This window comes from Apteryx rowi, unplaced genomic scaffold (genome assembly GCF_003343035.1).
Source record: "Apteryx rowi isolate R43461 unplaced genomic scaffold, aptRow1 scaffold_424, whole genome shotgun sequence".
Taxonomy (NCBI): Eukaryota; Metazoa; Chordata; class Aves; order Apterygiformes; family Apterygidae; genus Apteryx; species Apteryx rowi.
The window spans coordinates 631,849-646,210 of NW_020450677.1; the positions used below are offsets into that span (position 1 = coordinate 631,849).

General features: G+C 33.7%; 1 protein-coding gene across 1 annotated transcript in view; it reads right to left on the minus strand.

The window, feature by feature from the left end:
• Positions 1–14,362, minus strand: part of RYR3 (ryanodine receptor 3) — a 267,401-nt gene that overhangs the window by 129,600 nt on the left and 123,439 nt on the right. Inside the window, exons 28-37 of the mRNA XM_026076056.1 lie at positions 12,914–13,122; positions 11,401–11,585; positions 10,646–10,682; positions 10,063–10,223; positions 9,358–9,523; positions 6,027–6,113; positions 5,414–5,640; positions 3,544–4,345; positions 2,862–3,062; positions 2,152–2,254 (exon numbers count right to left, since the gene is read on the minus strand). Of these exons, the coding sequence (XP_025931841.1) occupies positions 2,152–2,254; positions 2,862–3,062; positions 3,544–4,345; positions 5,414–5,640; positions 6,027–6,113; positions 9,358–9,523; positions 10,063–10,223; positions 10,646–10,682; positions 11,401–11,585; positions 12,914–13,122 (2,178 nt within the window). The remainder of the gene's footprint in view (positions 1–2,151; positions 2,255–2,861; positions 3,063–3,543; positions 4,346–5,413; positions 5,641–6,026; positions 6,114–9,357; positions 9,524–10,062; positions 10,224–10,645; positions 10,683–11,400; positions 11,586–12,913; positions 13,123–14,362) is intronic.

A 14,362-nucleotide genomic window follows, 5' to 3' on the forward strand; every position in this document is an offset into this window, starting at 1 on the left:
AAGTATCAGTTTGATGTTATGCAATAAAATCTATTTTCAGTTTGTTTGTTTTTGCTTCTAACGAAGAAATTACACACAAAAATTATGATAGAGGAACATTATTTAGCTTGCAAAATTAACCACTCACAGTTAGGAGACACTAGAATTAAGGCTTCCTGAGTAACCTTAATTCAGACTACTTGTATGTATTCATTAAGATGCAGCCTTTAATTACTTGATTGCATTCATATTTTTCCACTTAGCTTTCAAAGTGTACTTGGTATTAAAAAGCTCTTTAAATATTCAATGCACAATCCTATTCATTTTATCTGCAGCTGTGATTACTTAGTACTGATTTTCAGGACCAAGTCAGGACACAGAAAATGAGCAGCACTTATCTTACAGTGACCACCTATGATAAATCTGTACAAAGTAATAGACAAGATTTTGTTTAGAATCCAGGGGATCATTAAACTATTTTAATCATGAGACTCAATTCTCTATCTCATTCAACATACACATAATGTAGAAAACAGTAACAAAAGTACACCCATAAAAAACCCCAAACCATCCCAAACAATAGGGTTTCACCTCATGAAAAGGTGAAGCATGAACAGGAGCTGAGATAACTCAATTACACCAGTAATAAGATTTCAAGCTAAAATAAAAAGTCTGTAACAGTCAGACATTTCCAAATAAGTTGGGGTCCCCATAATCTTCAGACTGGGGTACTTAAAGACCTCTCTGATGCCAAATAGGCATTATCTTGGAAAATCTAGAGGTCTGATCAACTGCTAAGTGACAAGGGAAATCACAAGTACTGGAATAAAAGAAACAAAAATTTTGGTAAGCATTTAAAAGAAAGGATTTCTCAAGAACAAATTACATGAAACCAGCTAATTTCCATCTATAATGTAGCTACCCTTACAGATAAAGATCTTGACTTTAAAGACTTTTGATACTGTCTCGCACAATATCCTCATAAATAAGTTGACACAGTCTAGATACTCAAGACCCGCCTATTTTAGGCTGTGTGCTAAGCTAATTGAAAAATGGTACTTAGCTTATCATGAAATCTCAGCTTGAAAGCTGCTGGAGATTGTAATGTGGTACCCCAAAATACAAGCACAAGATGATAGCATAAGCCTTAACAATACAAATACGGAATGATATGAGAAGCACCATGGTTATAAACAGAGATCATAAATTGTTAATTAATGGTCACTAAAGGAATGCAATTCCATGAACTGGGTAAAACCAGCTTTAGGGATAAGCAATGAAGAAAGAACTTGAAGACAATATTAACAAGCATTTAACAATGACCTCAAGCAGACACAGTGAGGAGGAAGAAGAAACTGTTAATGCTGTCATACTCTTCCTGGTGAAGAGCTTGAGATGCCGACAAATCACTCCACTGACCCTATCCCCTTCTTCATGAACAAGATGGGTGCCATCAATGACAGGACCCAGAAAGGCACTTAAAGAGTGACCATAACACCAAAGAGGTAGATACAAGAAAGTTTGTGCATATCAGTTTTAACGGTTTCATAACTGGGAATGAGCAGTAATAATTGGGTAATTTGGACTACAAATGTTAGTGTCACCCTAACTGAACTAATAATTCCATGATTTCCCTGATTAGGCTAAGATGTGAATAGGCCAGCAAATAATTTTGGCTTCGCAAATAAGAGGCATTTATTTAAGCCACATAAAACTAAAAACAAAACAAAACAAAAATTAAGTTAAGACAGCACCATCACCACTTCATCTAATGTTCTTTTTATTAAATTTTCTACTGCTTCACTTCACAGCAATAATGTTCTTTCAATATAATCCTTTTATCTCTTTTTGTATATAGTATGCACAGTAAGTCTTTTAAGGCAACCCAATCTTCTTGTCTGGGTGATTTTTATTATTTCTAATTAAGTCTAAAATCAATACATAAATTTCATTGCTATGTATCTATTAAATATTTTCCTGTATTATTCTGCCTAAAACCATGACACATTTCCATATTTTTGCTAATCTGCACTAAAAACTAGTCAGGAAATTTGCTGTATAGATAATAATACAGCTAACACCCCCATCCCCCAGTATTGGTATTTTTTTAATAGATCTGTTTTGTTTTGTTTTTCATGGAAAGCAGAAAAAAAGGAAAAGCTTGCCACTTACCACAGTGAATTAGAAGATCATCATGAAAGTCATACAGCTCATCCCGAATCTCTTCTGGACAAGGGCAATCCTCTCCCAATCGAAAATTCAGCAACATATTAATCTTTAAGGGAAGAAAAAACCCACAACATATTTTAAGACCTTGAAGTAGGCAAAAATACTTCCTCATATATTACAATAGCCATATTTTACTTGTTCAAGTTTATAATCAAATTACCATAAAGTATAGATTTCTAATACAGCTCTACGGTAATACGAAAGCAATGGTCATTTCTAAGTTTTAATTATGAATGATATAAAAATACAGATATACTTAATAGTAAAGCTATTTCTGGAGGTGATAAAGACTAAATACTTCCAACATATGGATGTCAATACAACACTAACTTCACATCAATACCACATAGCAACTAAAACTATCAAATTATCTTCTTTTTGTAGAATTGGCCCAATCTCTGCTTCTCAGCACTGGACAGTAACAATTTTTCTATACTCTTGAGAAAATCTATGCCACCTTTGATCTAGAGTTTGAATTCTGGGGTTCAAGTATGAACATTCAGACAGTGAGTACTTTGTGGCATCTTAATAAATTTTATTTAAAATTCCATTTTGGTTCTCTAGCAGTTGCAATGCTAGTTTAGAACTCAGAACTCTTGATCATGACTAAGATTTTCTTTTACTTTTAGCTTCAACAAGTTGTTTAATATTACCTGTTCTTGAGGAGGAGAACGAAATTCTTTAGTCTTCTTGGCAGTCAATGCAGCAGACATGTTCAAGGCTTGCATGAGTTCATTGTACCTGTATTTCTGATTATATTGCAGCTTTGATACATAACGGTCTGCAAATGATACAATTGCCTCCACCCTGTGTTGTAGCTCACAGTCACAGAAATAACTGAGTAAATGGCACATCTAGCAAAGAAAAACAGACCCAAGTTTAGCAGTCTAGCTTAGAATCTACCTCCTAAACTGTAATTGGGAAAGAACTACAGGGGACACAATGCATTGCAATAGATTGTAAAAATGAGAGAAGTTTTTTCTCCCTGTATTTTTCTTTTAATGATGTAAAGGTGACAAATTTATACAGATTTATTATGATGATCAGTAATACTATATTGCATTCACAGTCTTTCACTCCATGATCTCAAAATGCATAGAAATATTAATTCTCTTTCAGAATACACCTATGAAATCAGTATTGGTATATCTATTTTGAGTATGAAGAAACTGTGTAGAAATTGCATCATCATCAAATTAGATTATTTATGTGAGGTCACAAGGCAGACTAGAATAAAGATCTTGATTTCAAATCTCAGGAACTGAACAGACAAAGAACTACCTTTCTTTCATCAGTAGTACAGCATATATAATAAATTTATGTTAAGATGGTCACCTGAAGTTTAACAGATTCTGGTAATCTTGTCTGCAATAAGCCCTTTACAGGAGCTTTTGTTTCTTTTATTGCTTTCTCTCCAGCTTCTACAGCTTTTTCTTCAACTTGTGTAACTTCTTCCTTCTCTGTCCTCTCTTCTAAATCTTCCTTGTGATCTCCAAATACATTAGGATCAATGAGGAGTAACACCTGCTTCACGTCATCATCATCAAAAACCCCCATTATGAGCAAGGTTGCTATCAGTTTAAGAACAGGAACAAACTGGAATGCAACCTGTCCTCCAACAGGGTCTCGTATATGAGCACCACTACATTGTACTGCCTCTGTTAGCATGCTTATGGCCTTGGATTTGAGTGTATCAAGTGGTATCTCTGGGCTTGATGTCTGATGTTCTTCACTGGTCACAATAAAGCAAGGAGTAGAAAAATTAAAGCTTGGTTTCAGACAAGTGCTAAGCCCTACTCCAGGTAAACCATGCTTCTTTGTTTCATCAGGATATAATTTAATAGTTCGAGTTTCCTCTGTAACGGGAATGATAAATTCATTGTTCATCATGAGCTTGGCTTGCTTGGCATGTTCCAGATGAATACTAATGAGCAAATCATAGAATCCAGAACGTAGGAGTCCAGGTAAATACTGATTATCTATTGTGTAAAATAACTGAGATAAGTCCACATGGCTACAAAGAGCGTAAGCAACTCTAGTGTTACCTAGAGCACACACTGAGCTATACAGTTTTAAAGTGTGGTAGTGAAACTTCATCAAATCTTCTTGTTCACATAGTTCCAAAATATCAACGCATCTATTACAAAAATAAAGAAACAGAACATCAGTCAAATACACAAATAATAATTTCATAAAAGAAAAGGTTTATATCTGCACACTTTAGTCAGTTCTGCCTTGAACCACTATTATTAAGATTGGTACTGACTAATCTTAATGCTTGTATCATTAAACCACACTAATTAGTGGTGATTTGTTGATAATTTGATGAGATTATTTATAATTAGCAATCCATAGCAAAGAGGAGGAAAAAGGTAAGATAGCAAAGCATCTCTGGAAGCTATGGTAAATTACAGCTTTGTTTTTGAACGGAATGTATTTGAAACGCTGAAATCCCACAGTAATACTTTCATAAAACAGTGTCTTTACAGCCTATTGAGGATTACTTTCTCATTTTTTTCCACCAAAGACAATATTTTTTTCTCTTTCCTTGAATTCACTTTTATTTAGATTGAATAATATTAGTTTTTAAATTATCAAAACACACTGCAAAATAATTGATAATAGTATACATTTTAAATTAGCTTTCTTCTACACTTTTACTTATAGTTTAATTTGTTACTGGTTACAACATCTGGTATTTGGATACACCTTTATGATGATCACTCCAAAGATAAAACAAATGTTTAATGCAATCTGAAAATTGGAGAAAAGCAGGATTTCTTCAGTAAGAACATAAAAGTTTAATTGATATAAATTCAAGGCAGATGGAACTGGAAAGCATTTAATACATAAAGAATCAGCAAAACAGTATTTTCATGTTTTTTTTGTTTTCCAAGCTGAAAAAAGCTGTGTGTTTAAAGACCTAGTGATTTAAGAGATAATATCTTTTAATTAAAGGAAAATTAAATAGTCATAAAAATTGTTTTATCTCATGTATGTCCATTTAATCGAATGGCATCAAAATTATTCAGCCACTCACATCTACTTAAATTTCACACACATAGTATCACAGCAGATAAGAACAGAAATTCTAAACACTTCAAGGGTCAATATCCTCCACGACAGGTTTAACTAACACTGAAACATTAACTACTTCAATACGTTTCCTCCACAAGCAAACCGCTGTAGTTCCTTCTAAACATACCTGTTTTCCTCTGGGATGTGAAGTGCCATCATTTGCAGAGGTTCCAAACACTGCACAACCCAGCCATGACGTTCACTGACACGCTCAGTTTCTACTTTCAGAAAGCTGTTTGGCATTCTGCTCCATAAAACAGGGGTAATCGTTTGCACATCAAGGCGAGGGGGACATTGAGGAACAGGATTTCTCTCTTCACTTTTAAAAATTGCTGCTGATAAAGGCATAGTATTCTGAAATAAATAAGTATATTAAAGTTATTTTTGCAACACCTAACTATAATTACTAAACTTATATTACCAAAAGATAGTATTTTAATTGATAGCAAAGATGATATAGAAATAGATGAGTTATCGCAATAAACAAACTCAATTAAAAATAAATGAAGGGTATTCTCCCAAAATGTCATTAGTTTCTTTTGACAAAGCCAATTTAGTTTTGTTGTACTTACTTGTAATTACTTGTACATACTAACTTAGTATACTAATTACATTTACAGAATTAATGTGTCAAACAAAAAGTCACTCCACAGATTCAATCTAAACAAATTCAACTCAGCAGGCATTTCTGTGGAAATTAACAGATTTAAAAGAGCACCTTTTTGGAAAATACTTAATACCTTTAATTTACCAAGTTCAAACTGAACCAAGTTTGTGCTTGTTGGCTGTACAAAAGTTGCTGGAAAAAGCTTTGTGTTTGGTTCAACCTAGAAGAGAAATGAGATTGCAAAATTAAAAAGGCAACAAGAATCTCTTCCCAATATAGGATGCAAAGTAAGTATTACATAGCTTACCTCTCATTATGAAATAACTGCAAAAACTGAATTAAAGTGCTGATTAGTGTCCACCTATGGTTAACTTCTAATACGGTAAAGAATTTGCTGAATTTTCTTTATAGGCCCATCTAACTTACAGGCAGATGTCTCTGCTACCTTAAGCAGTGTGACAACTACGCAAGGATTTCTGTAATAAGTTATGTTGATTCTTCTCCAACATATCCAAATTCAGTATTTGCTAGATTTTTAAGGAACTATCTTCAAATGCTACTTCACAACTACATACTCTGGCCCCCTGCCTTAGGAAAAGCAACCCCAATACAGACTGGGGATAGAATACAGCTTTTTACAACACAATACATCTTTCAGAGTTCCTTCACATTTTATGCTGAACAAAATAATTTATGACAACAAAGCCTGCAACCATAAATTTCTAAGAGAGAGGCAACCAGAGGGAGATAACAAGCAGGCAAGAGAGTATCATTTTATCAGGATAGTGCAAGGTTCTAGTCCATATTAACATTAGTGAATCGGCGAATTTCTGATCCATACTCTAAAAGCAAATGAATGTAACTTTTAAAAAGCTCAAAATTTCCTTTATTTTCAGGCTTAGCTTCCATCCCTAGCATAATAAATCACAATGTTTCACACTGAATCACAGTGCTGTAGTTTTAGAATTGCTGGGTTGGGTTTTTTTGACAGCTACATCATCCTTATTTCACCTTTATAGCTGGATTCAAAGAGCAACAGTACCAGTTTAATTTCAAGAATTCCCCAYAAGATCCCCCTCCTCCTCCCCCAAAAAAGAATTAATTGAAAAAGATAATTCTAGCTTATAATAAATTATGATTTATAATTACAGCTTGGAATAAAGCTTTCAGTGTTTTAGTGTGGCTTAAAAAGGTATACTCTTTACAATGAATTCAAGATTTCAAGAGTGCAATYAAATATTTTTATTATATCACTGTGTATTTTGTTTACTATGTATCTACTTTACACATACTATATAAGTACAATTAGAATATTCATGCTGTGAAGGAGTGCAGTTCGTAACTTTGAGTGTTGCAAACTACCAAAAATTGCAAAACAATATAGTGAATGTTTCGAGAGTCACAAAAAGGATCCATACTCTTTTACACGAGAAAAGAGCCCTTAAATGCAATATACTTTAAACAATGTGTAAACAATGTGTAAAATACTGTATACTGAAAAATGTGGAGGGAAAAAAAAAGTTATTTCAGAACTACAAGCTTTGAGACAGACAAAAGAATGTACAGGTATGTACCGCCTGATCTTTTCGATAAGGAAAACAAACAAACAAACAAGCAGAAACAAAAGGTATCCTGGTTTGAAAGACACTAGTAACAAACATATTTTTTATTTCATTAAAGCCTGAAAATAAGGTATGTTAGACACTACCAGAAACTGACTGAGACAATGAAACTCTCAGCCACTGAACAAAGATAGGTATTTCCTAGCACTAATATTGATTTTGTAATTTCTAATCTTGTTTGAAGGTCAGAAAACCATTACTAACATGGAATAAAATAAACTGTCTTCATAAACCAATATTTAAGATCTCATTTCTGCACCGAACACATTGGCCTGACAATTAATTACAAAAACTCATATATATATGTATATACTATCTTACATTTGCTCTTCCATTATAGGCATTTTTTTCCCTGAACATTATCATAGCATTCAATAGATAGCTCAAGAACTACATCAAAATTCATTTTTTTTCTCTTCAATATTTTGATTTCTAGGCCTTTCAGAATGAAAATCCAGCCTACATATATAGTATCTCGAGTCCACTTGAGATGACTGAAAAGTGTAACGGTTACGAAGTAGACCAGGCAAATACCAGCCATTTGCCTCAACTGCGGTGACACATTAGATTTACTGACGTATTTTAAAGCTTTTATTCTACAGTAAAAACGGTCAGGAAATGAAAGTGAAAACTATACAAGACAGTTTAGTATAACAGGCAGATTCTACCTATGTATTTTCACAGGAGTTCTTTGCAAAACTGAAGAACAGGTAAAGGCTGTTCCATGAAAAAAAATTCCATGGTTTTGTTCAGAAGCTGTCATTTTTATCTGCATCTAGCTACAAAATCAGCAAAGCATGGGGCTTAAACCCCTTCAYCTCATATTTTCTGTTTCCACGGTGTTGATTGCTAATATTCTCCCAGCACACCACTGAAGTCTCTGACCACTCTTACATTTTATAATATATCAAAATCAGCTGCCTATACCATTCCCATCCCCATTTACAGGTTGTATTCAGCCTTGTTGCATTCATTTTCATTGAGTCAGTGTACAAAGTTCCATTAAATTTAGTTTAATAATATAAAAATCGTTTTAACAAACATTTAAGTTTTATGTGTGTTGCAGATTTGCTGGTTTTGTTTACATAAGAGAAAACAATGTATCATTACCAACAGTAATTCTTCTACATTGGATGCTCTAGTATGGATTACTAAACCTTTTAAGAGCAAATTTTATCAATCTGGTACTGAAAAAAGCAGTCACAATCAGTGAACTGTTTGTATAATGGCTCCACCTTTTGAGAATGTTAATAACATTTAGGGAGCACCCCCTTTATTTTTGCTTTGCAGATTAATACACATTTGAATTCTGAGGTCTGAACTCTACCTAATCATAAGATCTCCATATCAGAGTTACCTGCAGCAAGCACAAAACCTGGAAAAAAAAACCCTAAATTTATTTGCTCAATGCAGACTGAATTTTACAGTGTCTGAAGTCTTAGTTTTGATCTTTTCTAATTTAAATAATTATTCTCCCTATAGTGTATTACAGATTAATTATTTTTAATTTTTTTGTGTGAACTAAGCATTATGAATCAACATTCTGAATCATAAAAATTGCAAGGTAAAACATTATTTTTCTGACTAATATCTAGCAACAGTACCACAACAATGTTTGACACTACTGTAAGAAGATGGAAAAATGAAGCCTTACTTATGAGAGAGAGGAAGGGAGAGAGGGGGAGAAAAGAGGGATAAAACAGAATAATGTTCAATAACATGTTATTATCACAAGACTAGGCTTTGGTTAGATTTTTGGAAAACAAAATAAAACAAAACAATCTTTATAATAGCATCAAAGCAACCATCTTACTAGAAGACTTCTTGAAAATCTGATAATACCTGGTAACAAGTGCCAAGCTCTTTTCCATTGGCTGTGAACGACAACATTCCAGTAGCCAGATCAACAAAGCATCCGATTTCTAAATCAACATTACTGCGACCTGATCTCTGGGAGTTAGCAATTATGTCTCCCCCCCAAACCATATAGCAATTACTGCGCTTCACACTGAAAGAAAAACAGCAGGAACAAAAAAGAAAAAAATCACAGGTCATACTGCACATGACGAAGCATTCAGTGAAGATGTACTTTGCAATGGAGTAACAGAGATTCTTAAAGGTGCTTTGTTGCTTTTGGTTCTGCTTTCTCATTAAAAAATAGGCTTTTAAAAAAGGCACCATGGGCAAGGGATCTGACTGACAAAGCCTACTATTAGTTTTCTTTCCCTTATTTTATAAATATGAAAGAATTTCACATGCTTTTGTGTGCCTATGTGAGATATATTAAAACAAATCACAGATTCATCCACAGTGCCCAAATATAGATACTAAATAAAGAAGCATCAGAAACTTTCCTTTCAAACAGAACATGAATGATTGATCTGTTGACTTCAAGGAGATATTCATATATAAAGAACAGTGAACAGTCCTACCCCATCAATTTGTAATTTAGTTTAAATTATTAAAGTTTCATTAACCTTGTGAATAATTCAGTTCCAACAACAATATTAAAATATGAACTTTAATAAGTGATAAATAAATCCATACCTTTCATGAACCCTGCCTCTCTCATCACCTAAAGTAACTGTCACTGTACAATTTTTATTTAGGTCAAAATTCTCACTGTAAAAATGATAGTCTGGTGTTACCCAGCCAACCCAGACAGAGGACGGGTCTTGGCCAGCAAATATCCGCAGTGAATAAAAACACTGAAAAGAGCAAAAGAATATGTTAGTAAAAGAAATCTGAATTAGTTYATGAAAAAAATTTATGAAGGAACAGTAGTAGAAAAAAACTCCATACATGTAAAACTTTAATAATAGTAACTCACATTCACTTAAGTCTTATAAAACACTCATCAACAGCCCTGCCCCCCCACGCGCGCGTGCAAAAAACCCCCCAAAAACCCAAAAAACACAGGTCATTTTCATTTTTGGTATTTATCAATGGATTGAGGCAGCAAGATTTATACGCCAAGTCATAGAACTCTGGGCATTATTATTTATACACAGAGTTACCAGTAAATGGTTAAAAGGCTTATATAACAGATCAGCTTCTAATGAACATGCTACCAAGAGTAAACCTATTTCAAAAAGTAGCAAGAACTACGCATTTTAACATATTTACTTACTGTGGTAGAAGGAAAAGCAATTTCTTGGCTCTGTTTTCTAAAGAAAAGAAAATGTTAATAAATTAGTAAGAAAAAAAAAGTCCTCATTATTAAACTAAGTGTACTTACAAACAAACTTGTGTTTGCTGGGCACTGAGTACTCATGATATGAGTAAATTAAATACAAAGACCTTCCAGTAAACATCAGGGTAGAAAAATAGACCCACAAGAGTTGATTGAAGCTAGGGTGGGGAGGGAGGTAGATTTACAGCAGCTAACTAAAGATAAAGGTAATGCTCAAAGGTGCTGAATGCCTCCCATGTTTGTGTCTTTAAAAAGCTGCCCCACAATTTTTTTTTTTTGCACAGATTAGTTAATTTTCTGATACCTGTGAGCTATTGAATGGTAGTGTAGAAGAGCATTAATCCAGTGGATAAAACATGCCAAACTGTTTTTTCAGATAGGTCAAAGAGCCTTGTAAATCCGATTAATTTCAAAATGAGTGCAGATGCTTAGCAATGAATAACTAGAACCCTTTTGATCCATCTCTTCTGAACAGATTCTCTGATCCTGTTCAGAAATAGCATTCTGCAGTGAAGTTCTGTTACAGATTTATTTAAAGCATCAAGAATAAAAAAATCTCAGGAATATGCATCCTATATTAATGTGTTATTAGTCCAGAAAACAGATGTGAGATCTTGAATGTACAGCAATAAAGAATAACAGAACATTTTGAATTTAAATCGTGAAATTATATAATTAAACACAAATCTAACCGTTTTTGGAAAGCATCAGATGAGGCATTTTCCACACCCATGCCAAAGTTGAATGATGAACGGAACTCGATGGGCATACTCAAACGGCAAAATATCATATCTGAATTGCTGTTCTGTTTGCCAAATGTTTTGTGAGTAACTTTTAATCGAGGTGGACTCTCAATAGTTCCATCAATTCTCCATATCTAAAAATGATAGAAGTAATTTTAAAATACTATTCTGAGAAAAATGCTGAAAAATTTCAGTGAGCAATTAGAGGTTAATTGTAAGAAGGAGTCAACTCAAATTTGTCAAAATTAATTAATTTCAAAACTATGCAATTTTCTTCTCTGATAGGGAAACTAGTAGTGAGTAGTGAGGGAAGCAGTAGATTCAATATCCTGACTACAGTAAATCTTTTCAAGTTCTTCAACGCAGCATTTTCAGAAACAAAAACACAGATATTATTAAATTAAATCACTAAATTTTGAGTGAAGTCATTGAAAAACTGCTCCAAAAGAATCAATAGTTTTTTGACACAGTCAGAAGATGTATCAAGTAGAATCCTTCAGAAGATCCTTCTGAAATCTGCATCTGATATTATTCAATATCTTCCCTGGTGCTGAAAAAGTGGGTATGCTTTTAAACTAAAGCAGGGACAGGAACATTTCAAAAACTTTCTAAGACAAGAAAAATTTGAAAATATCCTGATAAACTGAAAAAAAATTGCTGAGATGAATGAGACGGAATTCAGTAAAGTAAGTGTATTTTATATTTAGGAAGGAAATGTATGAAGACAAATATTACGGAGTAACTGGCTAAACCCCTGAATTATAGTAAATGGCCTAGGAAGTGTAGTAAAAAACTGTCTAGGAATTGAAACTCAAATGAGAACACACCATTGTGGAATATATTAACAGGGAATATTTTATACAAAACATAGGATATTATTCTGCTCTAGAACAGATTAGCTAGGGAATTGTAGAATTCGTATCACTGGTGGGTTATAAGAACAAATGAAACATCTGTCTCAGTGACATCGCGGGTATACTTAAATGTCCCTCAGATTAGCAAAGCAGACTAGACTCAGTCTCCGTTCAGCTCACATTTCCATTATCTTAAGTGATGCTGAATTCAGCTGAACAAGATTTAGATTATTATGAACAAGTATTCATTCATCTAGACTTGATATATAGGAAATATGTATAGTAGAGAAGAATTTAAAAGGAGAAAGAAAATGTAATATAAAAAAATGATTCTAAGAAAATCACAACTGACATGGTTTACGTAGCTAACTGCGTGCAGCAACATAAATTAGTAATACATAGAACAGTTAAGTATTTCCATACAGGGTAACAAGACAACCATAAATGAAGCTGGAGATAGACAAGATGATCTGGAATTACCTAAGGGTGACTTAATAGATTTAAATGACAAGCTATCTGATGACACTAGCTATTAGTAAGGCTTTAATGTCTCAGCTTGCCTAAACAAACTGTTGATAAACAAGTGTCTCTTTAACATGTAATGTTACCTCAATGTGAGGATGATTTTTTGGCACATTGACAAATGTCGGTAAGCGTTTACTAAACCACATAGCAACATCTCTGTTCATGTTGACAGCAAAAGGTTCAAAACCTTCTTGAAGGCCGCACATTGTGTAATACTTGAACGTACTGGCATCCATTCCAAGGTTCATGCGGCCAATCTGAGACAGACCCAGTGCACAAATTGGAACAAAACCTAAGAAAGCGATAAGACAAAAAAAAACCCAACAATTTATTTGGAAAACACAAACATTTTATTTTGGATCCATCTAATGTGAACTAGGCTTCAGTTCCTACAAGGAATGTACATGAAATAATTACAGTAGTGAGTATTTAAAGCCATCTTAAATATTAATGGCTAAATTGGATATAATTGCTACCAAAAATCCTGAGGACTTAGGCAATGAATGAACATTGCACACACTATCCCATTTATTTAAACATTAAACCAGTTAAATTGTTATAGGCAAGCTCTGATTTGCATGAAAGATGAACAAAATAATATCAAGTTGAGCAGTAGCTTTGTGGACTATCAGATTCGAAAAATCAAGATTTGCAAGAGTCAGATATTCATTTATTAGAAAGACCAATTATCTTCTTCATCCATTTTAGACTAATAAACATGACTTTATACAATGAATTGGACACTGGAAGACAAACTTGGCTAAATGATGAAGTTATTAGCAAATGTTATGTATGATCTCTGCAGGCATCACAGTTTCAACAGGACTTTTAGATGAGGTTGAGGTATCTCAGTATATTTGTTAAAAAATTTCTTTTGTCATCAATATCTATAAATTTGTTGCCAACTTCCATCCTTCATGATGGATAAACTCACACTTCCTTAATGTTGGCATTTTTGATGACTTAACATTTTCAGTCTCCATATACCTGTAGCAGCCAATGCCTACAGTGATGAAGATGTTGAATGATTTCTCCATCCCTCCTGAAGTAGAACTTGGGGTAACTTCTGGGAAAAGCCAACAATTCCATCTGTACAGCAGAGAGCTCCTATCCTACACTTCAACCTTAAGCCCTAAGAAAAGCTCTCTTAAGGCAGTCCCTCATTCTCTACCATTAGAAAAATTGCAGCAGTCATCAGACCAAAGATGGATAGTGGGTAATTGCAAAATTTTCTGGTAATTACTAACAAGCATGATGCTACTATCAGTTGGAGGAGATGAATTTCCAAAAAAATTTCAATTAAAACAATAGAACAGTACAGTTTGAAAATATTCCCTATCTCCTTCAATACATTTATGTAGATACTACTGTCCAAGAAGGCAGAAGCAAGAAACAAGAGGAAACAGAGTCTAAAAGTAGTAGTGCAGGTAAGCCATGCATAGGACAGAAAAAAAAAATTATAAACCAGACTCAATTCTACACTCATGTTGCAAAGATTTGTTCTTTTGGTGCAGCTTCTCACCCCATAGTAT